Source organism: Pseudorasbora parva, chromosome 22, assembly GCF_024679245.1.
Source record: "Pseudorasbora parva isolate DD20220531a chromosome 22, ASM2467924v1, whole genome shotgun sequence".
Lineage (NCBI taxonomy): Eukaryota > Metazoa > Chordata > Actinopteri > Cypriniformes > Gobionidae > Pseudorasbora > Pseudorasbora parva.
The window spans coordinates 26399433-26426393 of NC_090193.1; the positions used below are offsets into that span (position 1 = coordinate 26399433).

Consider the following 26961-nt stretch of genomic DNA (forward strand, 5'->3'; position numbering starts at 1 on the left):
AAAGATAGTCGGGTTTGATAGAAGAGAAATACCCTTTTCTCAGACTGATGACGCGTTTCAACGCTCATCAATAGCTTATCATAGTATTTTTTTGTACTTTCATTAAAAAAAAATGTATGTACATGTATAACTCTAATAGCCTAATTCAATGGCTATTATATTACCTTTGCATCAAATTACAAAAAAACTGCCGTTATCAATCTCACTCTATTTTTTGGAAAGTTAGAAATCACTATTGTTTTTCTTTTGCTATTTGAGAAAATGGGCACACACACACACACACACACACACACACACACACACACACACACACACACACACACACACACACACACACACACACACACACACACACACACACACACACACATATATATATATATATATATATATATATATATATATATACACTGTAAAAAATTTATTGTCAAATTAACAGTAACTTACTGGCAACAATTATCCAGTAGTTGCTGTATTTTATTCAACAGTAAAATTACTGTAATACTAACTACAGTAGTATTAAGCATACCGTAAAATTAAAAACATTATTTTACTGTATTTTTACCATGTTGAAGTACAGTATTACACCGTTGATTTTTATTAATACTGTATAGTAGTATACAGTTATGAAATGTTATTTTTTTATTTTATAGTGCTGCTTTGTAACCGGTAGAATATGTAGAAAATCCGTAGAAAATTATTTTAACTTTTAAAGGCAAATAGAAAAATAACAATTGAAGCTTTAACTGCACAAGGTTTATTGTGTATTTTAAACATACTTTTAATACATTAGTAATAATGATGTAATGTAATACAACAATTAAAAACAATATTTATGAAAAATGTATAATTTAACCAGTGAACAATTGGTTACATTTCATCAAGTAAAAATGATCCTCAACAGGTAAAAAAAGAGAAAAAGACAGGTTAAGATGAAGGCCAGGTGAGGGAAAAAGTGGGAGCAACAGCACTTCTGATAATCCTGCAACAAAAGAAAAGCACAAATCAATCAGTGGCAAGACATACAACTAATAATCAAAAAACCTTTTTAGGGGAAATAGTTTTTCCAATGGTATCCAACTTATTTTTCTCAGAAGAGTGTGCACTCCCATTTGTAAATTAAATGTGCCTGGCTTCTGGTGTCATTCTTAGCCTATTATTTTGATGTATTGAATTTGTCATAATTGTAAACACTAGAATGTAGCAAATAATTTAAAAATAAAAATAATAAAAAGGAAAATAATCAGTTTAAAATGTGCACCAGTATTGGACCAAGGTAAGTAGTTAGATAAATAGATTATATTTACATTAATTTTGCATCAATCGTCAAGATGGATAGTCTTCTTAAACAGCTCACTGTGGACAAAGAGAAGAGACAAGATGGTTAAAATACAGTCAAAAACACAGCCTTCTAACAAAAAAAAAAAATCCAAATTCTAACTCTAAGCTCCAAATAAAAGGTAAATGTGTAAATATCACACTAAAACTGCAGTTAGCATCAAATATGTCTTGTTGGGTGATTTATTAACTCATTCATTCAAGTTCAAAACTGCTGATTCTCTTAGAAACAAAGCAAGTGGCGGTTTTAATAATAAATTATTAAATCGTTCACTCAAATGATTCGTTCAAAAACAGATTTATTCAGGAACAAAACACTGCAGTGTTGCTTTAATAATTTCTTCTCCTGCTTTGTTAAAACTTTTTGTAGAAAAAGAGCAAAAACATACACAATCATGTCTAAAGTGTAATTTATCATTTTATGTAATTTATTAATATTTTTTTTTGGACTGTTGTTTAAAATCAATTAATTTATCATCACATTATTGGGGAAAACGTCTCTCTCGCTTTTGTGATATCACGCAATTTGAGCTTTCAATGCGTCCCCCACCCCACCCACATGAGTAACCAAGTCAGAACAACAATTACGATATTATAGCAGACAATAATGTAAATGTCACACCTAGCTTTGTCTTTAGACAAAAAAAGTACACTTTTGAACGCTTCCTTCAGTCCAGATAGACCGAGATAGACTGAGGTAACCTTAACGTTAAATGAGCGCGCAACTGCACAAGGTCCTGGCAGATAGACAGTCCAGATAGACTGAGGTAACCTTAACGTTAAATGAGCGCGCAACTGCACAAGGTCCTGGCAGATAGACAGTCCAGATAGACTGAGGTAACCTTAACGTTAAATGAGCGCGCAACTGCACAAGGTCCTGGCAGATAGACAGTCCAGATAGACGAGGTAACCTTAACGTTAAATGAGCGCGCAACTGCACAAGGTCCTGGCAGATCGCCAGTTCAGGTCATCAAAGACGTACAGAATAAAGTTGTGATTTACACGCTAATAAGCGCGAATAAATCGATAAGAGCAATCGAAATTTTATTTTTATAACAATAATCCGAGTCCAAACCTGTGGTATCAGATTTCAGGATTGATCGTTTCAATTCCAAACCCTAATGACCGCGCAGGCACTGGTAAATGGCAAAATGATTCATGTTAAATTATTCTGACCTTATAAGAGTATGCAATAAATCACATTTAACCTTACTAATCATGTAACGTTAGGCTATAAGCTTTCAACATGAAGGAAATCCGCTCTTGCCTTACATACGTTAATATACAACATGCCGCGGGCAGTTCTTATTTAAACTAACGGTAACCTGTTACTGATCATTTGTTTGCATTAAAAAATATATAAAGATTCATCACTAACCAGATATTTATGGCGAACACTTTGCTGACAGAGACAACAACCCGATGCGGCCTGCGCTCAAAAGTGCACAGGGAACTGAAGAGAGTTCTTCATAAAATGGCAGCTTGATGTTATTTTTCGCGGTCATTTCGTACTACTGTATTTAAATTAACAGTATCATGTCCCGAACTACATTGTACACAACGTAGTAAAATGTTGAGAAATAAATTCAATATCTAAATCGTGGTCAGCTATTCTAAATCATTTTAAATTATTAGAATCAATATGCATACAAATATGTAATGTTACTTACCAGACGAAGTTCCAGGTCGACAGAAAAGACTGATGATGCACTGTCACGACAGAAAAACGTTCAAATGGCCTCTTGTGCACCAGCACCCCCCACTGACATAAATGAAGACTGTTAATAGTCATCCAGTCCTGAAAATGTTTTATTTGTAGGCGATTTTACCTGCAGAATTGTGTGTGGTATTTTTCGCGGTCAATTTGCACTGCTGTATTTAGATTTACAGTAGCTGATAATTTCCCAGAATGCACTGGAAATCTACAGTAAAATACTGTGAACTGTGTACACAGTATATAACTGTTGAAAATACAAAATAATACTGTGAAAGCAACAAAATCTACAGTAACATAATGTAAATGTGTTATACAGCAAGACACTGTTGAGAAAACAGTATAATACTGTGAAAACAACAGAAATCATTTACAGTGTATATATATGAGAAAACCGGACAAAAGGTCTATAGGCTATAGCTGTTCAGTTTTAGTCCTTCAACCCAGAAAATGATTAATATGAACCATGGGAATTCCTTGGGAATTACCTAAAAGTTTTTACAATTAGGTTTTTTTTTTTTTACTCATCAGTGAATTAAGGGTTGTTTGTAAAAAAAAACAAAACTAAAATCTAAAATGCACAGTCATTTTAAACTTTGTGTTATTTTTAACCCAGAAAAAGATTTTATAAATGTTTAGTTTAACATAACAATATTTTAAAATTGTATCGATGATGACAAAGCTAGTGGTGCAGGTATGACATCTTTGTAGACCAAAACATGGAAACAAGCACTTTCGGTTTCCTTTGTCCAGAAGTCAAGAGATTTTAAATGGAAATTTGGTTAAATGACTGAAATAAGGTCTGTGGTGAGCAAAAACTCAAGACACTTTCACGTTTTATTCTACAACATAAAATACGTCAGTATTATCCCACTCGTAATTTTAAAAAGGCACTTGCTAAAGCTGATAATGCAACTTTTTGAGCAATGTTGCCAGACAATATCCAAAGAGAAATTTGTTGCATCCCAATGGGGAAAAAGCCCACAGCAATATCTTTTAGCAACATTGCCCGGCAAAATTGCTCAAAAAGTTTCCCTCTGTATCATCAGCTTAAGAAGTAAATGGGAGGCTATTGAGGTCATTAAACATCATCACGTCGAACAGGTAAAACTCAGTCCTATCTATCTATCGATCTATCTATCGATCTATCTGTCTATCTATCTATCTATCTATCTATCTATCTATCTATCTATCTATCTATCTATCTATCTATCTATCTATCTATCTATCTATCTATCTATCTATCTATCTATCTGTCTGTCTGTCTGTCTATCTATCTGTCTGTCTGTCTGTCTGGCTCACAACTTTCTAGGTAAAGAATAAACCTATTAATTTCTTTAAAAAAACTTTTGAACAGTAAAACCAGCCTGAAAAACAGACACACAACAACATTCAATTATATTTATGTAGAGTTTTTATTTCTCTATACATATTGTGTCTATATATTGATAAACAAATGTTTCTTAAAAGTACATTTTCACTAATGCCACAAGATACAGTGATATCAAAATGAGTTGTGATTGCAAAACCCACCTTAAAAATACACCCGCAACTGCTATATTTTTGAGATGTGCATCTGCTGATATGATCTTGAATCAAACCAAGCAGAAAATCTGTGATTCATAATTGGCATTTCTAACTTATTCATACAATATCTGCAAATAATAATTGGTTGAATTTGTGAAATGCACTCATTAGAAATGTTATCTAACCTCTGTCGACCCACATGACAGAGGCTGTTTGCTTCAAAGCCCAATGCTCTTGCATGCTGAGCTGCAAAAAAGCTGGTGTTGCTCTTTGTGCCCCGGCTCTGTGTGGAAAACTTGGGAAAACACAGCTGTAGAATGCGCAGTGCATGTGCAGCATTGGCTTGCAGATTGTATACTGCATTTTACCTTTCCATACATTCATCTGACAAAGAATGATTTTCTCACTCCCTTAAAGAGATGATTAAAGGCGTTCAAATCAGATATCTCCTGCATTTCCTTATTGTGCATGTTAGTCACTATACAATGCATTTATATATATATATATATATTCCATTGAACAAACTGAATTGCATGCATGGTGAGACAGAGACACTGAAAATCACAACAGGGAATTGTTGTTCCCCTTATTTCTATTAAACTGGAGTGAACCTTATGAGACTAATCTATTACCCACACAACATTGCTACTAAAGTGGCTCTTGCTTTTTAATTTTGTATGCAAATGAGACTGAAAACACAAAAATCTTAGCAGATGTCAACGAGATGTCCTAAAAGAAAGAAAAAATATTGCTGAGGCATTCAAGGGGTTTTGATAATGTATTCACAGCGCTATTCCTTATTCCTCACGTTTCCCGTAACGTTAAACAAGCACAGTGTTGTGATGACCTTGATGGAAGGAATGGACATCTGAACATGTGGTATTGATTTCAGCTGCATACCTACAGTTCTGTCTGGAATTTACAGGAATCAAGTTCATCTAAGTATTATGTTAGTAACAAAATATTTCGTTTTTTTTAATGCAGCCTTTTTATAAAATGTTTAATTAAGTGCTTAGTTGTGATTTGTTGCCAATACAAAATTCTCTAAAGTGCAAATGGTCAATTTTCAAATCTCTTTTACAAACAATTGAGCTCATTTGGTCCATAGAGGTTAGGGAAAGTTCCTAGTTCATCCAAGGTAAACAAAGAGCGTTGGCCTCAGACATTAGTGATCTCTATGCTCGAGTAACCGTGCAGGGGACTGCCCTTGGTCCTTTGCAGGATCTTGATGCGATCTTCTCTGGGTGGTGATCCACAGCCGCCTTGAAAAGTCAAGTCCCTCCCAACGGCGACCAGTGGATTGAATCTCAAAGGGCTCTGAGGAATGACAGAAAGGTTATTTATCCTTTTACAGATCCTTTTTACGGAAAGTCCAATCGTCTTAATTTAGACAAACTGCTCTGTCAATAACAGGACAGCCCCTACCTTGCCAACTTTTTGCCTTGGAGAAAATCCTTCTTCAGCTTTGCGGCAGTTTGATGCAGGCGAATGCGTAGGAGTCCCATCTTTCCTGTAGTCCTGAGCCTGGTTAGTTCTGTAAGACAGAAATACTACTCTTAAAATCATTCTTAAAATCAGTACAGTTACTGATTTGAGTTGAAATAATATGTAAAAATGAATTTTAAATAAAAGTATAAAATAAAAATTACATCGAATTTATTGGGGGTTAATATATAGGTCCTACATAGCTGCAAGTAATTGTAAAAATAAAACAAACAAAAAAAATAAAAACAAGTTAGACATTTGTGTATTTATTTGTTTCAGCAAAAAATAAATAAAAATAATAATAATAATTTAAGTGCTACAAAACTGGGAGCAACTTTACCAAAACTTTACCAATTTTTGCACACAAAAAAAATTCAACCTCTTTGTTCAGCATAAACGCATGATATTCAAAACAAGTATGACACTCATTGAAACCAACCACTCATTCAGTCATAAAGGCGCTTAAAATATTACAACTGTAGAAACGATGTTCCTGAGATTCATTATAGGCTATTTTGTAAGTCTAGACTAGAGACTATTAAGGTAAAAACCATATAGGTAAAACATGAAAAAAATTGAAAGTAGCGCCGGTCTTTTTCGGATGAGCGGACTGATACAAAGTGACATGCCTGGACGACGTCGATCGTTGGATGGCGCGGGCCGCGCGATCGAAACAAAGACTGTTTCCAGTTATTTTTAAAGGTAGGATATAAAACAGCTCGTTGGGCGCTTGTTACTGTAAAATGGCATTTCTAACTATTATTTTAATGTAGTCTATTATCGTAATTATAAACATGCTGGTTTGTAGCGCAACTTGTTTTACCGTTACTGCATTTTTCTACTGATATTTTGTGGCGCTTCAATTGAATTCTTGCACATTAACAGAAAACAGCTTCCTTCTGCAATTTGAAAAATAAGGTGAATACCAATTATTTTTAAAGCTAGTTTGAAGGTTGACGACAAGTTCTCTAGTAACTAGGCTATCAACTGCAACAGCGTTTTATATGCTAGGCCTACTATACAATTACTTTACTGAAATGAAGCACAAACCTTGCGGGGTTGAGAAGCACTTTCATTTCCTCGTAAAGATGACGATGGATCATGTGTTTATTGTTAGGGATGTCAAGAGCCTTGGCCATGCTGTCCGCACTGAAGGTCGGATCTAGAACCATCACGGCTCCATGGATGCCACTGTTCTGAAGGCCGTCGGCATACTCCTGCATAACAGACAAAATTTAACAGGTTGGACATTTTTTGAGTAGCCTATGTCATCAATGAAATTATACTATTTTCTCAGATGTGTGAGCCATTTTTGAAATCATGGCATTTATACATTATGGCTTAAGTATCTAAGTAATATTACATTGATTACAATACATCAAAAAAAAAAAAAAAAAAAAAAAAAATCTAAACCTTCCCATTTATCAAAAAACCCTGAAAAACAACAACAACAACAAAAAACATTATGGTTTCCACAAAATATTATGCAGCACACAATTGTTGTTGTAATGTCTGTTGAACATTAAGCTTTGCCATCACAGGAATACATTTTAAAACATTATTGAAATATATATATATTTTTAAATTGTAATTATATGAATCAATATTATTGTTTAATCAAATATAGGCTATGCAGCTTTGATGAGCATAAGAAACATGGAAAAAAATTATATTACCATCCTTCAACTTAAAAAAAAAAAAGCAGTCTTACCCACCTTAAGATCAATGTCTCTGATCCATTTAATGACACGGTGGCTGGTCCAGACCACCGGATCCAAATCTCGATTCTCACACTGAGCACGACGTGCCTGTATAGTCTGCAGAGATGTTATGACACCACAAACTGATCAGTGTGTTTTTCGGTATCACCAACAATACTTTCATATTTTCAGAGTGAATGCAAGCACACAAAAATTCTTGCCTCTTTGTCGAAATTGAGCATTTGCAGAAGCTGAATGGCTGATAGGATGCTGGTGACATGAAACTTGTTGGTGATGTTGAAGACGGTCTCCAGGTCTCTTCGTGAGATAGAGTTCAGTACTCTGCCATCCACTAACTGGTTGTGGAAGACCTGCGAGTATTGGGGGAGCCCGACATCACCCAGCCAGGTCTTAGACACCCAGTGATGGTCCATATCAGCAGCTTTGGAAAGTCTGAGTGACAAAAATGAAACAAAACCAATGCCAATGCACGCATCTGTGTGTACTCTAAGCAAGTGTTGGTCGCTCACCCTCGTCCGTTCTCTGCTTCTCGGTAGTCCTCAATAGCTAGACGCAGCTTCCTGCGGTGCATGGGGCTGTTGATTCCCAACCCCAGCTCCAGATCCTCATCGGTCAACCCCAGCAACACCTGCAACAGGAAGCAGCTTACCGTGACATCATCACTCCACTGGTGTCACTGGAGTAATCATTGACTAGATTAATGTTGGAGCACGTCAGGGAAGTAAATATCTGTTGGACGGTTGGATTAAAGTACTAATCAGCAGCCACAGAGATGAAAATGGTATCACTTAATTAAGGAGAGGATTATAAATAGCTTGAGTTGTATTTATTTGCATTTTTGCTTATAAAGAGGGCTAAAATGCACATGCTAAGAATAGGACAGCATTTACCTTCCCACTCTTAACATTCTCAGAGCAGGCGCGCATGTACATGGGCATTGCCATGACAACCTCCAGCCAGGCCTGCACAGTGACCGCCTTCCACAGAGACATGGGCTTGCTGCGTGTAAGCTCCGCCTGCTGCAGCCGCTCCAGCTGCTCCTCGCCATCTGATAGGCTGGGATGGGTCTGGCTGGAGAGGCTGTCTGAGTCTGGATTGGTCAGGAGGGGCAGGAATAGGAGGGGGGTAAATTTAAGGGGTTCAGAGGGGTTGAGAGCAAAACAAAAATGCCTTATCCATTTTGCACATAAAAGCCTTTTTATTGCTGTCAGGAAAAGCACCCACCTCCTTATCCTCCTGTTTAATTTCAGTATTTTCTGCTCTTAAGAAGCTTCTTAAATTACTTATTGCTTTCTAGCAAGAACCGACAGCCACGATTAGGCCTGCGGTTAGCAACGACAGACCTTGTCTATCTTCATATAACCCACACACCCTCTGAAACAAAACCAACCCAGACTTTCACTACAAAACCACTTAACTTCCTTCCCCTTCCTCTATGAATGATTGAATTTACTGTTTTTTATATGCTAATCAACTGACGAGAAAATGTAACGCCAAATGTAACATGAATATTAGTACATTACTTTCACAAGCCTTTTTGTTTTATAGTGCATTGACCATAATTTAAATACGTGATTGTTTCACGTAATTCATGCTTTATCTTGTAATTTCTTCTGAAATTGGTCACACTTTATTTAAGGTTTTATATTAGGTGCTTTAGCTACTATGTACTTACATTAAAAATGGTTAGGTAAAATACTTGTGTTTGTGTTGAATTATAAAAGACTTCTGCTATTGATGTGGGATATGGGTAAGGTTAGACACAGGTTTTGTGGTATGGTCACAGTGTAAGGGAAGGGTCAACAGTGTATTTACAGAAAATATTTACATGCAGGTATTTTGGTTACACTTTATTTTAAGGTGTCATTGTTAAAGTGTAATTATATTTTTAAGTACTGAGTAATATTTAGTAGCTACATGTACTTAGGGTAGGGTAGGATTAGGGTTTGATTGAGGGTCAGTTGCATGTAATTATGCATAATTTACTGTTATTACTGCAGTAAATACATGTAACATATGTAACAAGGACAATGTAAAATAAAGTGTTACTGGTATTTTAAAAATGTATGATAAAACATGTATTCACACTGTAAGTGTATTGTATCAATTGATTCATTTAAATGACAGTATATAGTAGTTAAAAACGCTTGCTATAAAGTGGGACCATGAAATATACTACCAATTTCTTTGAGAGCGAAATCTTTCAAAGTAAATCCTTTTTTCAGTGTAGACTGTTTGAGTAATCATACTGATTAAAATTATCATACTTGATTAAACTCGTGCTGATTTCTTATGGAAGGTAACCACCAAAAAAGTCACACATGTAGTTTCTTGTTTATACCAGCAGATAGCGCCATTTAAACTCTAACAGCTCATACTGCTGCAGTGACGTCATCTTAAAGAGCTTGACTTTCAGCTGAATTAATTAGATATAGCTAATTATGTATTAGCTATATCTAATTAATGGATATGTATATCTAACTAATTATGTATGTGACTAAATATGCATTATTTGGTTTCTAATAAAGCCCTTCTAACGCTGTCAGGTAAAACAGGATTGAAATCACCCCGAGGGTTCAGACCGAATCATCCTTCTCTTAAGGCTTCATCAGATTTTAATTAGCTGAAAAAATTACCTCTATAAAACTCATTATCTGATGGGCATTGGGGCAGAGGACACCTATTTTGAACCGTTAGAGGAAATAGGCAATCGTCTAAGCAAAGACAGAACCTTGACCTTGTTCGAGACATCTGAGAGCATCCGCTGGCTTATGGAAAAATGGATTTTAATGGAGATCGCAATCTGTTTCCATTTCAAGTAATGAGAAGGGAAAACCCAATTGCTCTGAATTTACTGTAGCATGCTCTCCATCATCCTTCATGAGGCTGTGAATAGAAAACTCAAGTAGGCCTATGTCATGTACTTTTATGATATCTAAATATATAATCCCTAATAAATGTGTAGTATTTTTAAATAAAGCCTTAAACTAAATGAAATAAAAATCAGTTGGTAGTCATGAGATGATGTTTTGGGTAGAGGTACACATGACCGTGCTCATGTTTTGAATAAGGGTGTATGATAGACTTGTTCCAGTTGACATATTCGTATGAGTTATGAATGTAGTGAGTTTGGGGCATTCTCATCCACTGAGGTAAGACAATGTTAGGACACGTGTTAACACAGATGGTGGGTAATTACAAATGAAGAGCAGAACGGGTCGCCCCAAACCATGGCAACCCCAGAACAAGAGGGTTAAGAGGAAACCATTATGACAACTTGCACACAAACACACACACAGGGTCAAGAAGAAAGGCACATGGATGTTGGGTTATGTGTTTTTATTTTAAAATAAGTTTTATTTTAATTGTTTCTTTTTTCTTTTTAAATCTCCAGAATGTTAAAACCTTCTCATCAGTCTGTCTGTAAATTCAAAGATAGTCTGGTTTCATTGAAATGACCTCTTTCCTAATCTTTAAATAAATTCTTTAATAGATTTAATCTTATATCTGACATAATCTACTTTACAAACCTTACAACAGAAAATCATTAGAGTGACATGAGGAATGAAGCTCAGTTTAATTTAAAAGAGGCAAACAAAAAAGGAAAAAATAAAAAATAAATCAGTGCCACCAAGATGCAAAGGAAAGCTTGAAACGGAAAGAAATATGTGATATGTCAGCAAGACAAGAGTCATGACATCATTGGGTTCAACATTAATGGAAAAGAATGTTATGGAAGCAGGGTGTGTTATGAGTTCTTACAGACGTTCTATTTGAACATTTGATAGAGCAGAGAAAATATTCCTATGTATTTTCCTCGTGTTCAGCAAGCTGCACTATAACCTTTGGCACTTTATTGATGTAAGGTCAGCACCTGGTTTAAATATATCCAGATTTGTGTGTAAATAGTGGAAACAAACTTTCCCGATATCACTTCAAAATCAAACATAATTCCTCATAGGTTATAAAATGTGAGATATCTTATATGGAAACAGTCTAATAAATAATGCTACATGTCTTTTAGCATAAAAGGGGCAGGTGATCTGAGAAGCATCCGACCACGCAAAAATGGCTCGACAAGGCCAGTCTGATGTAACTTCAGTCCAATTATGACTGAATTACTCAATACTTTTGCAATTTATCATCATAATGGAACTAAACGGTCTTTTCCCAGACAATAAAGTATAGATTTTGGGAGGTTTCATTTCACATTTGACAAGATTAAAAAATATCATTGGTACACCCATTAAGAGGACATAATGCATAATAAAATATTAGCTTTCAAATGATCATCATCTCGGTTTGGCAGCTGTCTGAGTGTAACTCTGAGGTAAACACACAAATTTCACCTATTGATGTGCGGTCAAATTTACCGTAGCTCTGCACAAATTTTCGGGCAAAAATCTACTCATTTCATGTGAGGGCTGAAAACCCGCAGATTTCGCTAGAGTTCAAGTTGGGCATGCGAATGCTTTTTGCCCACAGATTTTCAGAGATTTTGCTAATATGACCGCAGCTTTACGCAGATGTTCCTTAGCGACTAGATTACTAAGGTGTACAGCAAAGGCAAACATTTAGAAAACTGAGTATCTGGATAACTGAGTAGATCCTAACATTAAAAGTGCACTCAGTAATTTTTCGTTAATGTTGCGCTGACTGCCATCTTGGACTTGAGGCCTTTTCACATTGACTACTATAAAAAACTAATTTATTAACGATAACTATATTAGCGTCCACACCAAAGGACGCTATCGTTCTGTCTTTTTATAATGTTACATGCGCTGCAGTTCTGTAGTCTGCTGCTTTAAATGCTCGTGCTCATTAAATAAGGATGTTTTTTTTGATTGGCTGTCAATGTTTTTAATCATTCATCAGAAGAAAAAATGTTTTTTGAAAGTGATTTCAATGATATTGTTTCTCTGTGTTGTCATCGTTATAGTTGGTGTGGACTTTTCTTTTATATCTAGAATGATTTTTAAAACTATGATGTGAATGGGCCTTTATACTGACGCCTAGTGGCATAGACAAAAAGTTACCATGTAAATACCATGTAGAAATGTCCTATTTTCAGTCAGCCAAGAGCATGAAGAATCAATATAAGCTGGTCATGTGATCTCAACATGGCCGCCTCATGCAGTGAGCCTCTAAAATAAAACTGATTTAATTGCCTCACATCTCATGTGATCATGCCATGTTAAATTTAAAAAAATTTAACGATGGGAAAAATGACAGAGTGCACCTTTAAATCTTTCAGATGGAGCTCACGCTATGGTGTGTGAAGACATCCCGGAGCTCTGGGTTCATGGTAAAAGCAGTCATGAAAAAGAAGCATTCCACATGAAGACATCAGCAAACACAAGGTGCACAAGAGTTCCTATTTACAAAATGCTCAGCAGTAATTCAAGTTTCCAGTTTATAAAAAAAGAGACATATATTACCACAAATAAAGCATAATAACAGCATAAACATATACACACGCAAATGATCCCATGTATATATTTATATGAATGTAAACATATGTACATATGCATACATATATAAATATATATTTCATTTACATAGATGTTTTTAAGTGTTATGTACATTTCAAGGAGGCAGCAGTTCTTCCTCTTTCCTGTATTTTCACGGGGAATACATTTGAAGGCACACACAAACGCTTATGCACGCTCGCACACACACATTAACTCATACATGTCCAGGCGTACGTCCACACACTCCTAAATGCACACGCAATAGCACTATCACCAGTCAGCATCCTCCTCTATATAGTAATCAGGGGTGGAAGTACCATCAAACAGGCCTGGATCCAAGGACTTGCGTTGAGATTTTCCCCGGGCAAACACTCGAGAAAGTGAGCCGAGACTCATCTTCTCCTTCTTCTTCTTACGCTTCTGGTCCTCGAGGTCCTCCATGGACTGAAGCAAGAACAAGAAAGGGCAGAAACAGAGACAGCGAGAGAGGAAGGAGAAGAGAGAATAGAAAAGTAATGGTGGACATATGGAGGCAGGTCAGTCATGTGGTTTCATCAGGAATCTCAGGAAAATCTGCCCTCTCATCAGCATTGCTTCAGGGGTCCAAACACGCTCAATTGGGTTTATTTGTATTCTCTCAACTTGGATTGTAAGATTATACACATTTACCAAATACTGCTGTTGTTGCTGCAATAAAATTGTAGAAACTTAAAGTATTTTAAAAAAAGTATTAAAAGACATGAAACGAACTACCCAGAAATAGAGTGGTAGAAATAGTAGTGTTCAATATTATGACTGTTGGAACGAAAGTCTCTGGTTTAGTTAAAAGGAGCCAATTGCAATTCTGATTGAAAATTTTGTTTAGAGAAATTTGATCCAAAAATACAAAATGTATGATTCCACCATAGTCAGATTTTGTTTTTGACTTAAGTCTTTCTATAGCTGCCCAGGTGAATTAACAATATGCCACCAGGTGAACTCTCCAGTCCATGCTGAAACCAGTCTAGTTTTCTGGTCTCTTCTGGTTTAAGCTGGTCTGTACCCAAAACCACTCTAAAACCACTCAAACAGACCTGCATGACCAGGCTGAAAGACCAGCAAACCACCATAGACTGGTTAATTTTTTTTTACAGAGCCACATTAAAATGTATAAAATGACAAAAATATTCTAACACATATGGAGATCCCATATTATTTATAATAAAATGGATGGTTGGTTCTTGATGATGACTGGGTCACCACAACTTACAAATCCTGACGGTGGTAAAGAATGTTTTTCATGGCTAAAAATGCCCTTCAGTCATGACTATATTTACAATAAAGCAAAGCCCCCTGTCCCTTATTATTTTAGATTTAGTATTAACACAACTATTTATTTTGGCATAACATATATAAATGTTTATTTTTAATTCTACCAGCATAGTTATTGTTAACTAAAACTAAACTATTAAAAATAATTTTCAACAAAAATGAGTAATGTTGCCTTGTCAACTACCTGAAACAAGTTAAAGTACTAAAATTATTAAAGCTAAAACTTAAATAAAACTGAATTAAAGCTAAATAGAAATATTTAAAAATCACAGTGCAAAAGATTTAACTTAGATGAAATTATTAAAACTTAAACAAAAATTGTATTAAACGAATTAACTAAAATATGTATAGATACTATAATTGTACATAAGTAATCATAAAATAGTGTTTTTTACAAGCCAAATGTGTAAAACAAACATTCAGTTCAGTTTTGTGGAGCACGGCTAATTCTCACAGGTATCTTTTGACTTATCTGCATTGACTAGCATCAAGACTAAACGTGCCCCTGAAGCCATGCTAATGAGCAGTGCAGGGACTGAATATTTAAGAAGAGTGAAGGTGGAGATAAAAACAAATTGGGAAGGCTGATTACTTGGTCGGGGGTGCCAGGCAGCTCTTACATTGCAGAGGGAGTGAGTCCGGTGGCGGGGCGAGTTGATGTCGCTCGGGGTGGATGAGCGGTCGCCGTCGGCAGCCGAGGCGTCGGAGATGATGGAGGGCTGGCGGGAATGACAGGGGCTGATCCTCAAAGCAGCTGCGGAGGCAGGGGACGGCGTGTGAGTGGACTAAAAGAAGACATTTGGCATATCTGTGCATGCTGTTTTGTGGCCTTGTACCTTGCCTGTCGGCGGGGTGCGAATGGTACAGGGTCTGTTGGCTCTGTCTGATTGCTGCAGTGAGGGGAAGGTCTGCTTGCATCACCCACTCCTGACTACCGTTCACCACTGGCTCTGATGGCATCGCCAGAGAGTGACGCTTTGGCACGTCTTTATTGAGAGTGGCCAGAGACTGCTTTGCCTGAGGTACAACAAAAAAAGTTGTGATCACAGGAATGAATCACCTTTATGCAGCTGGGTCTAAAAAAGGAGAAACTAGGAGAAACTTCTAAAATTAGAAGTTTAAAATGCTTTGATTTTCATATTTAATATTTTATATATATATATATATATATATATATATATATATATATATATATATATATAATATGATTTTAAGATTTAAGCTCGAGATAGTGTGTGTTTGCATTCTGGAGGCACACGGGCACAACAGATTAGGCAGATGAAGTGAGTAATGATGCTATTACTGCACTGTTGACAGCCATGTGCCTCTTCATGGGGATTTTTGTGTGACTGCATGTGTCCATACGCATGTTTGCACATTGTAATGCCAATCCAGCAAAATGTAAAATTGCATAATGCAGATCAGTTGGGGTTCCATGCTCCATCTGTGGATCTTAACTGATGAATGTTGAAGCTGATTTATCTGGAATCAGAGCCTCTGAGATGTAATTCGAGAGACTCTAACGATAAGAGATGCTAACCGTCAAGAGGATAAGTTAAGACAAGATAAGAGGTGTAAGTGTTTATAGCATTGTGGGAAGTGGAAGTGTACGTCTGAGAGAGCGAGAGAGAGAGAGAGAGAGATCAAGAGAGATGCTATCTCTCACCATGGTGAGCTCTGCCTCCAGTTCTTTGATTCTGTTCTCCTTCATGTCTATCTGGGAGCGCAGGACGCTGGCTTGTTCTGTGGCCTCCTTAGTCTGCCGGCGTAGGTCCCATTTCTCTCTCTCTAGCATGTCCTTCTCTTTGGCCAGAGTCTTTACCGCGTCCTCGCTCTCCTGTAGCAAAGCACACAGTCAGCGTCAGTCCGTCACACACATGTAAAAACACACACTCGATCAGTAACTGTCTGATCTGTCTACATGTCGTCAAATATATCAATTTTGTAATGCTGTTTACCCACACAAACGTGTCTCCATTTTCTTGCACATACAACTAACTGTTGAGGTGAATTTATGAGTTGTTTATGGTGGTAAATGTGCAAGATAAAAAAAAGTCAAACTGCAATGTTCACAATGGCTATAAAACATTTAAAAACTTTTAACTGGAATAGAACTATATATAATATTCAAAATAATATTGAGAATTTTCATGAGAGAATTATATGCTATCCATATTCATTTTATAACACACACACACACACACACACACACACACACACACACACACACACACACACACACACACACACATATGTACATATATATTTTTTTTCCTGTTAAAAAACTGCCAAAATAAATAACTTATTATATGTCATACTCCGTATCATAAGTATCTAAGATAAGAGAAAAAAAAGGTGTGTTGGATTTACATGATTCAATCACGTACATCGGTTCCACATGAATCAATTAAGTTGAACAAACATAATTTGTTCACATAACTTTAACATCATGGAATGAAGTAATTTTTAAATAACCCAATTAAGTAGTCTCAAAATTATTTTAATATGGCTCCCTAACAACAGTGGTGTGCTCAGGGGGGCTATTGCGTAGATAAATAATATGATTAATAAATTGGACTGTGTGTTTTCCTTTTTTTCAGTGAGAAAAGGTAAATAATAAATACATTTTTATTTTATAATTTACAAAAAAAACTATAATTTAAAAAAAATTTTTTTTTACAATTTAAAAACAATACAATGAATACCTTGATGTTAAACTGAGGATGTTTATTTTTTATTAGGTTCAATTGTGCTGCAAAATGCTTCAAAAAGTGGGGACAATATCTACCCTGGCAAAGAGTGGTGTGGACAACCCACCCACAAATTACGCCTATGCCACAATATAAAATTACCACAAGAATTTGATACAAATACTTAACAAGTTGTTCCCTAAGTTTCCTCAAATATAAAATGTGTCTTTACTTTTATTTTTGTTTTTAATTAAGAGTGACATTCCTGACAAAAGTTCATGTCAGCCAATGGTAAATTTATATTTTCAAATCTACAATTTTCGAGTGCAACCCTAAACAAAAAGAGAAAGAAGATGTCTTCTTTTAAGATTGTGTCAGATGACACACACATACAGCATATTATAAGTGAACTGAAGAGTCAGTGGAGAATTCATGCACACCTTTCTGTGCTGGTCATAATTTCTGATGAAGTCTCTGAGCTGCTCTTCTCGGCTCTCTAGCGTGGTGTAGAGCTGCTGCATCTGGTTCACCAGGTCAGCCTTTTCCGCCTTCAACCGCTTCCGATCACCCTTCATAGCTACACACAAACATACACAATTATATTCAGAAATGCAGCAATAAAATTCACTCCTAGCACTTCATAAACAACTGAGTGCCCTCTACATCATAACATTCATATTTCATTGTTTAGATTTTTTGCACTGTGTCTGCAACACAAAAAAGGTTTTGTGTCCTTGAATGACACGTCTCTGCGGTTTGTGCCCTGACCCCTATCTGTCAGATAAGAGTTGTGGATATACAAAGTGACGGATTACCCTGTGCGTGTACAAAATAAACAGTCGAAATCCAGTGTCTTGTTAGGCATCTTTTGATGCTGGATTTATTTTATTACTTTATTATTTACGGCAAAAATAAAGAACTGTGGTGTTGTAGTTCAATTGTGCTATGTGCTTCTCAAAACAGCCTCCAGGGGGCACCATGCTCCACTATAAACATCCCACACAGGGGAATGTTATAAAATAATTAACATCAAACACAAATGGGTTTAGTTTCAAGAGTTTAATTTGGGAGGAAAGGTGTGTTGTAACACCTCATAACAATTCCATATCTTTTATTAATATTTCATTAACAACCTAAAATGTTCTTAGGTCTGCTGTCTTGGTGCTTGTAAAAAGTAAATCATTTATTTTACTTAAGGTAACTGTCTCTTTCCCCCTTAAACTGAAGGAGGCCCCTCGTTCAAAAGTCAAACCTGTTTTTCCACTATACGATACGAGAGCCGGTGACATTCATGAGCACACATGCACCCTACCATCCATCACCTCTCCCTCTCTCCCCATCTTTTCTGCAAAAGGGCCAAAAAGACCCAAATCTAGTTTTGTTTGCTGAAAACTCTGCTCAACACAGCCTGTCGCATGCAGAATATTTCTAATGGACTGGCAGGTTGCTCCAGTTCCTGTTTAGACACTACAGGTGTTACATTACAAGCTAGTGTTGCGTTACCAAGTAACACAGTTGACATAGTATAAAGTGTGTCACAAATTTGAGTCCAGGGTGTTCAATCTCTTAAAAGATCTCTTTGAAAAGTGTTAGATAACATTTGATGTTATTTCTATAAGTCAAACATTTTCATATCTGAGATATGTAGAGACTATAATATGAAGTTATGGTATGCTGTAGATACCGATACCTGCTGTTCTGATGACAAAACTTTAGCCTTAAGACACAAAATAATAATATTTTTCACTGACTAAAGTTATCTGTTTTAAAAACATATGCAACACTTAATAAAGGTAAATGTCATTTTGTTAGATAGCAAAATATTAAACCAAATTCCACTTGTTTTTAAGACAGCGCAACACTTTCCGAGCAAACCATTTCATAAAAAGAGAGCAAATGTAGACTCTTGCGAAAAACGTCTAGATTACTAGGCCGTCTAGAGTGTCATCTCATGTGTTTCCTTAAGTGGTTCAGATGATATCTCAAAAATGTCTAAAATTGATTGTTGAGATACTAAAGTCTGAGATCAAGAGATTTTAATATGAATATTATCATTACAGTTTCCATAAGCAAATTATTTGTGCTGTGCTATTCTTTTTATAGCTGTTTATTCTTACTCTGTCAACAACATTTCTCATTTACTTTACGTCTGTTTTAATCTCTCCAAAGGAATTTAAAAGAAACATCTAAGAACATCATTAAATCACAATAATTTTTTGAAAGAACAACTTTCAAGAAATACAAAATTCCTCTGAAACTGTATGCATTATTGTTTAAAAGTTTGGGGGCGATACGATTTATTTTACGGAAGTTTCTTATTCTCACCAAGCCTGCATTAATTTGATAAAAAATGCTGTAAAAACAGTAATATTGTGAAATTATTGCAATAATTGTTTTCTATTTTTGTGTTTTTTATATGTAATTTATTCCTGTTTTGGCAAAGTTAAAGTTTCAACATCATTTCTCCAGTCTTCAGTCACATGATCCTTCAGAAATCATTCTAATCTGAGTGTCTTCAATGTCACTTTTGATCAATTTAATGCATTCTTATGGAATAAAAGTAATAATTTCTATTATTATTTTTCAATTATTCTATTTCTATATTATACAGACCACAAACGATTGAACTATAACGCATATAAATGAATCATTTTACAAGTAAAACAAAAAAGCTTTGACACCTCTATATGTCAGCGTGAGAGTTTACCGCTGTTATAAACCACATTTTTAAAAACCCTTTTTTCACACTTTTCCTAAAAGCAGCTCCCGTTCACACTGCAGGAACTTATTGACAAGATACTTTTAAATGAATGATAGTGTATCAACACTAATTCCTTTTTTTCTAGCGGTTACATCCCCTACATCATCTGTCTCTCAAATACACTAAAAAAGCATTGCACCCCAGATAAACAGATAGCTGGTAAGCAACACAAACACACACACACACACGAAAAATTCTGTATTTTGACTTTCTCAAAAAAACTCATCCTGTATGATTTATAAGCATTTTGGGAAATGGGGAAATTTCCTCATAAGTTACCTTCGTCTGTAATACATATCATACCCAAACGCACGCACGCACACACACTGAGTTTCCTTGTTGTAGGGGACGATCCACAGACATATTTTTATACTGTAAAAACTGCTATTTTTTTCCCCCTATAACCCTACCTCTAAACCAGTAATTCTTAAAGTGTGGTCCGCCATCGACCCCTAGTGGTCCGCGAAAAGATGACTTAAACTAGGCAAGTGTTTATAAAATCGTCACTTATTTTAGTAGATTTTTAACGTACTTGCGAAACAGTTCTTGCCATTCTGTTTTAATAACGTAAAAATGGATCTAAAATCCACAGATCTATTAGTTTTGTAATGTACTAGTTAGGGCTGGGCGATAAAACGATAACGATAATTATCACGATATAATTTTCCTCGATAAAACGATAACAACAGGTCGATAAATTCTCGATATAATGGTTACGCGCTATGCGTAATGCTGCGCATGCGTATTGCAGACCGGCTTCTGGGTGCTGCACGCGGTAATGTTTACAGTCTGTGGCTGACAGGCTTGGAGGATCGGAGATAAGTGGAGCGATAAAAATGAGCAATAGTGAAGAAAATGCAGCGCTCACGGCCAGCTCGGGGGACACAGACATCGTTGACAAGTTAGTTCGCTCAACTTCAGTGGTTTGGAGATATTTTAGCGATCCCATCCGACATAAAACAGAGCGACGTGCGTGGACTGCTTATCATAGGTTCACGTTCAACACACGGAATTTAATTATTAAATTATCGTGTTTCTTCAAAGTCCTTCCATATAACATGCAGCCCAACACAGCGGTGAATCTACATTAACTACATTCACACACCGGCTTATTACCTTGTTAGCTGTAGTGGGTGACTTATTTACAACAGGCTAACGTTACCAAACTATAATCACCAAAACATCGGACTTGTACATTGCTATCATAATTGTTTGTCTTTGGTGATGTATTAATGACTCCGCATCGCCTTTATCAAAAGAGAAATAATGTCATCTGGTGTTTAAAATTAATAAAATAGACTAGACAGCCCTTACTGGTGATCCACAAATACTGAACTTTTCTCTCTCCCGACCAGCCCACTGTCGGTGAGGTGTGTTTGTGTGTGTGTGTCGGTGAGATGCACGGTGGACCAATCCACTGTGAGGCAAGAGAAGGGGCCTCAAAATGTTTCTTAAAACGCTTTTTTTTGGACCGTTTGCGTTTTTAGTGTTTTACTTACACAATTAAATATATATGATGCAATATCGAGCGTTTTTGTTCTATTTAAGCTGCGAAAATCGTTCACAGCAGAACCGCAACGCGTCTCACAGCAACGTGGGTAAATGAACGATTCATTGTTTGAATGAATCGTTTGAATGAACGACTCAATGACTCGCTCATTAAGACGGCCACCTGCTGCCACCTACTGGTGGTTTAATTGGATCTATACTTTCCAACATGTCTTATTTGTCTATTCAAAACTACAAATCTCAAAACATTATTTAATGCTGTTGTAATTTTTCAGTGTAAATTATTTAATTTGATTGGTAACAGCCCTTATAGTGTTTTATTTTAATTAAATATATTGATCAAAATTACAAATATAAAATGAAACATGAAGCTTAGCCTATATTTAATAAGATTAAGGGAAAATGCCCTTTATAAAAGGTGAAAATATCACAAATTTCAAATGATGCAGATTTAAATATGTCAAAGCTGAGTGAACACTGGTGAGAATATTGCTTCAGAATAAATTATATTTAAAACACACAAACACACACACTTTTCCAGACAAGCTAATTTTTTACTTGGACAAGCTTGAACGATGTACTTGTTCGAAGGACAAGCACATGAACATGCTTAATTGTAAGCCCTGTATAATGATATATTATTGATATATAGTGTTGAGTAAAAAAATGCTGGCCACAGTTAAGATTTTAATAAATAAATCTACCTCAGTTTAAATAAATTGTTCATTTGTTTGGGAAGTGTTTGTCATGTTTTGACAATAAAGGATATTTTAAAACCACAGCTAACTGTTTGTTTTCTACATATTTCACTCAGGAGCAAAAATATGCCTTTAAACTTTAAAGAAATAAAGATTTTACATTTATCGTGATATTTATCGATATCGACTGATATGCTAAATTATATCGTGATAATTTTTTTAGGCCATATCGCCCAACCCTAGTACTAGTTTTTGTTTCATGTGTAAAATCCCAGTCATTTCAGTGATATTGGACATTAAAGGCCCTTTCACACCGGACGCGTAACGAAAAAGCGAAACAAATAAGCGAATACTTCGCGTCAAAACCATTCACATCAGCCGCGACACGAATTTGCAACATTTCAGAGCTCCAACATTCCAAAACATTTGCTGCGTCAGCTGAGAAAACACGGACAGTGAAGATGAGCTTTTCATTTTATTTAAAAGACGGTTTCAGGTGCAACCCAGTCTTGAAGGACAGAGAGTCTGAAGGGGAGTATGCTAATCATGTACAGGAGCTAAAACTTTATCATGGCCGGTTCTGCACTTATTACTTTCTTAAGTCTGTGGGACAATTTGAGGATCTCATCCCGAGACAGCAGCGGATCTGACGAGACAAACCGCGCTCTTCAGGAACCAATCCATCCGGTCTGTTTCCAGTTCAGTCACAATGTAAACATTTAAGTGCCACAGACATACTGATGGCAACACATTCACTTTCCATAATCGCGGACATAAGGTTAAAAAAACCCTGATATATAAAAGGTTAACTTAGGTTATTGCTGTCTGTAAACACAGTAGTAAACACAGCTGCAGATGCACAGCTTTGACTAGACCTACAGCTGTAATCTCATGAGATATCCCATACCTGGCAATGGTTAATGTTGAGTGAATAGTTCATGACATCAACTTGACATTTCAAAAAAATAAATGCCGTTTTTTCGCCGCAGCACATTTGCGTTCGGTGTGGAAGCGCTCATTACACAAACAGCTGACCAAAAAATAAAACCATTGTGTGAATTATTCGCACGTCAAAATCACGTCCAGTGTGAAAGGGCCTTAAGGGGAACATTCTTTTCAGCATTTTATTGTTACCATAGTTACAACCATAGACCACCTTTTAAACTAATGGCTCTTTGGAATGGCATTAAGTGGGACCTAGGCTGTTACAGTATGTTTAATTGCAGTTTTTTTTCTTCCACATGTGCAGTTTTTTGTTCATATTAAGCTGCAACACATTTCACATTTACTTTTTCAAATTAAATAAAAATGTATATAATAATTTCTGATCATATCATTGCATTTGTGTTTGAATAATTAGTTTTTGACTTGAAACAGTTGCATATTAAACTTAAATTTAGCTTATCCTTCCTATTTTGTTGGTTTTAGGGGGCGTGTTAGAGTGGGATTCTGTAGGTGGTCCTCAGAATTTTTTTTTGAAGATATAGTGGTCCTTGGGCTGAAAAAGTTTGAGAAACACTGCTCTAAACCTACCCATCACAGACAATGTCTGCGTTTTTACAATTTTTTAAAACATAATTCTGTATGTTTTATAAGCTGTTTTACTCTTGATAAGATCGGAAATTACTGACATTATTATCTTTGTGGGAACATTTGGTCCCCATAACATAGTTTACCAGGACCACACACACACACACACACACACACACACACATAGTTGAACGACCACTGTGATCCATCTCTATTACTGAAACAATGATTTTTGGGTAAAATCAGGCAGTATTGATGCATCTAGGGAAGGTGAAGCGTTCAAACAGCACACGGGGGGGATTTCTCTGGTAATCCTGCAATATTGGCTTTGTGATTGGGGTTCAGACCTTGTAAGGCCTCCTTGGCACGTTCCAGCTCCTGCTCCTTCTCCCCCAACTGCACCTTGAGCTCGGCGGCAGAGAGCGTGTCGGCCGAGCAGCCGCCGTGCGAGTCCTCCAGGTCTTTACTCAACATGTCCTTCATCTGCCTGAGGAGGTGCACCTCCTCCTGCAACTGAGCCACCTCCTCCCTCAGCAACACTGCAGGAGGAAAACCAGAGATCACTTAGTAACAAGTAGCTCTCAGCACTACATTTTATTTTATATTTCTATGTGGCCAGCAGGCTAAGAGGAAACAACATAATTATGACAAACAAAGAGTGCCTGTTAAGATATTTCATTTATTTTCTCATTCTTAAACAATACTATCTTTCATTCTTTTTAATCACAGAGCAGCAGACCACACAATAAAAAAAAGCGCCATTCAGATCTGGAGGGGGTGAGAGACGATTTCTGCACCGCTTCAAGGCTCTTTCACAGAGTCAAGGGAGTTAGAGAACAGACACATTAGGAATGCGAGCGAAACCACGGCAACAAGAGCAGGACTCAGGCCCACTTAAAGCAAAACAGCAGTAATTGGCAATATATCAACAAATACACAAGCAAAACTGTTTAGGCTTTGAGAGACATAAGGGTGAGGGGACAAAAATGTTCCAGAGCCTCTTTTAATAAGCGGAAGAGTGGTGCCTACTTTGCTTTGAATGAAAGAGAAAAAAGCGGCCCATATCTCAACCCCGCACTGAGAGTGCCTATAAACCAGAGCAAAGCTGATTGAAGGACTTTCAAAAGCTCATGTGGTGACTTTCTGCTGTCAACATTTTAAGTCTTGTCCCTCTAATGTGGTGGAAATTCATAGAACACCATCGAGTCATGAAAGTAAGCTGAATTAAGCGAGCTGCCAGTCAGGTGCGCTCTGCCTCTACTGATATGCTCAGTAAGTGAATAAATTAAACTGAGGCCTTCGCTCAACATACTCTGCATTACCAGGCAACAGCTGCAACATCAATCTTTTTCAAGGGAAACGAGGGAGCTTATCAAGTAATAGAATTCAATTAACTGTAAACTATAATGCACCCACACTTTAGCCTGGACAATAAAAGCCCAACTGGGATAAAATAAATCTACAGCACTTATCAAGAGCAATCAATACAAATAATGAGGTATTTTGCTTACAGTGCAACTCAGTGTAAAATACATCCCACCAGGCATGTCATCAGCTATGTTTCCATCCACCTATTTTTATGCACATCAAAAAATACTGAATGGAAATGCCAAGATGTGCATAAATTGTAAAAATGTGCCTAAAAAAAACATATGCACTCATTTGAGTCGGATTTTCTATCCGATACATCTGCCTCTGAAAGCACAAGTTTCTCTGGGACGCAAATAATTTATAGGAAAATTATTATATATGGTGGCTTCTATGTTTCTTAGAGATTTTTTTTTTTGCGGGAGTTTATCAGGACGTGACGATGATCCAATTGAAATGAGTTTATGATTAAAACAAGAACAAATATCTGCCAATTTCAAAGACGTTTAGATATTTGTATGGAAAAGCGGGACAAAATTACTGAGGAAGATTTAAATTTGTTAACATTAAATGCCATGATGACTATGATTTTAAGTCTTTCCGGTCTGATTTAAGACATTTTTAGGCCTTAATTTGTGTAATAGTGAATTAAGTAGTAATAGTGACTTTTAAGACCTGCAGATACACACACACACACACACTCCCTCTCTCTCTCTCTCTCTCTCTCTCTCTCTCTCTCTCTCTCTCTCTCTCTCTCTCTCTCTCTCTCTCTCTGTGTGTATGTGTGTATATATATGAACTGTATATTTATTATAATCAAAGATTATGATTTTGGAAGTTTGTATTCAATCTGATGCCGCATCCTTCCATGAGTGCAGTAACCGCTGGTGCCTCACCTTCACTTTAATGTGACATGACATCACTCGATGAGAGCACTTCCAGATAAAACTGACAATTAAATCACTTCAACCAGCGGTTGTTTAAAAGCGATCCCACTCTTAAGCTGCGAACATACGACACAGAGAGGGGGCCGGCCGCGAGTCGAGATAGCACCAGGTGCTCGAGGCATTTCTTCAGCCTACCGTTGACAAGGTGAGCGTCTGCGGCGCGACTGATAAGACAGAGACAGAGACAGCCCATTGGTCAATGTCTGCAGCCACCACCAGGCAGAGGCAAGCAACCTGGTTTCAACATGGCACAGGAAGCTTTATTTTCCTGGAAAGTGTCATCTTTCACACTGTCGTGTTGGAGCCCAAAGCCACTTATTCATTTGTTTAACTCGGCAGAGACTTATTTGGGGCAGTGGGTCCAGCTGTTGTCCTGCTCTGAGTCCCAGCACACAAAGCTTTGGCTTATGACCAGTATTTGTATGAGAACTATGTGGCTTCTGCTCTCAGGCAGCAGTTCGGCTGGTATGTGCCAAACTCTTGAAGCAAAGTATGAATCATAAAATTACACAGCGTGTGTAATCCTCCATGTTAAGGCTCAGATTTTCCAGCAAACACACCAGTGTCAGTCTCCGAAAAAGTAAAAAATCATGGGACAAAGGTTCTCCCAACATACTAATCATTGAGTAAATGAACGATGATCTCTGACATGCTGAAATACCGATGAAATAAAAAAAATGCACATTGTTGAAATACTAAAATTAAAATGACAAAAGCACATTTCACACAAAATGACTAAAACCTAAACTAAAAGTAAAATGAAAACAAGTCCAAGTATTTTAGTGGGTATTTATGTAATAACATATATTCATTATCAATCCAAGTATTTTCTGGCATCCAAATGTACATATATAGTTATTCAGCTTTTTGAAATAGTTCACAGTTTCTATT

At 36.6% G+C, this 26961-nt stretch overlaps 1 protein-coding gene and 1 long non-coding RNA gene across 8 annotated transcripts in view; both read right to left on the reverse strand.

Moving 5' to 3' along the window:
• Positions 1-796: 796 nt before the first annotated feature.
• Positions 797-2775, reverse strand: LOC137058434 (uncharacterized). Its single transcript, XR_010900691.1, has 3 exons — positions 2717-2775; positions 1308-1356; positions 797-982 (listed from the first exon to the last, which is right to left on the reverse strand). It is a non-coding gene; the product is annotated as an uncharacterized lncRNA (long non-coding RNA).
• Positions 2776-4439: 1664 nt separating this feature from the next.
• Positions 4440-26961, reverse strand: part of kaznb (kazrin, periplakin interacting protein b) — a 195748-nt gene continuing 173226 nt past the window's right edge. For 4 of the 7 annotated variants that reach the window (XM_067432273.1, XM_067432272.1, XM_067432274.1 and 1 more), the window contains 13 exons: positions 24103-24294; positions 17698-17834; positions 16234-16404; positions 15404-15584; positions 15188-15321; positions 13574-13700; positions 8676-8875; positions 8295-8413; positions 7986-8217; positions 7780-7881; positions 7115-7281; positions 6005-6113; positions 4440-5896 (listed from right to left, as the gene is read on the reverse strand). In XM_067432273.1, coding sequence (XP_067288374.1) covers positions 5738-5896; positions 6005-6113; positions 7115-7281; positions 7780-7881; positions 7986-8217; positions 8295-8413; positions 8676-8875; positions 13574-13700; positions 15188-15321; positions 15404-15584; positions 16234-16404; positions 17698-17834; positions 24103-24294 — 2030 coding nt within the window. In that variant the 3' untranslated portion in view covers positions 4440-5737. Of the gene's footprint in view, positions 5897-6004; positions 6114-7114; positions 7282-7779; positions 7882-7985; positions 8218-8294; positions 8414-8675; positions 8876-11109; positions 13701-15159; positions 15322-15403; positions 15585-16233; positions 16405-17697; positions 17835-24102; positions 24295-26961 lie in introns of those variants that run through there. The other 3 variants (XR_010900848.1, XM_067432276.1, XM_067432277.1) reach the window with 3 other exon arrangements.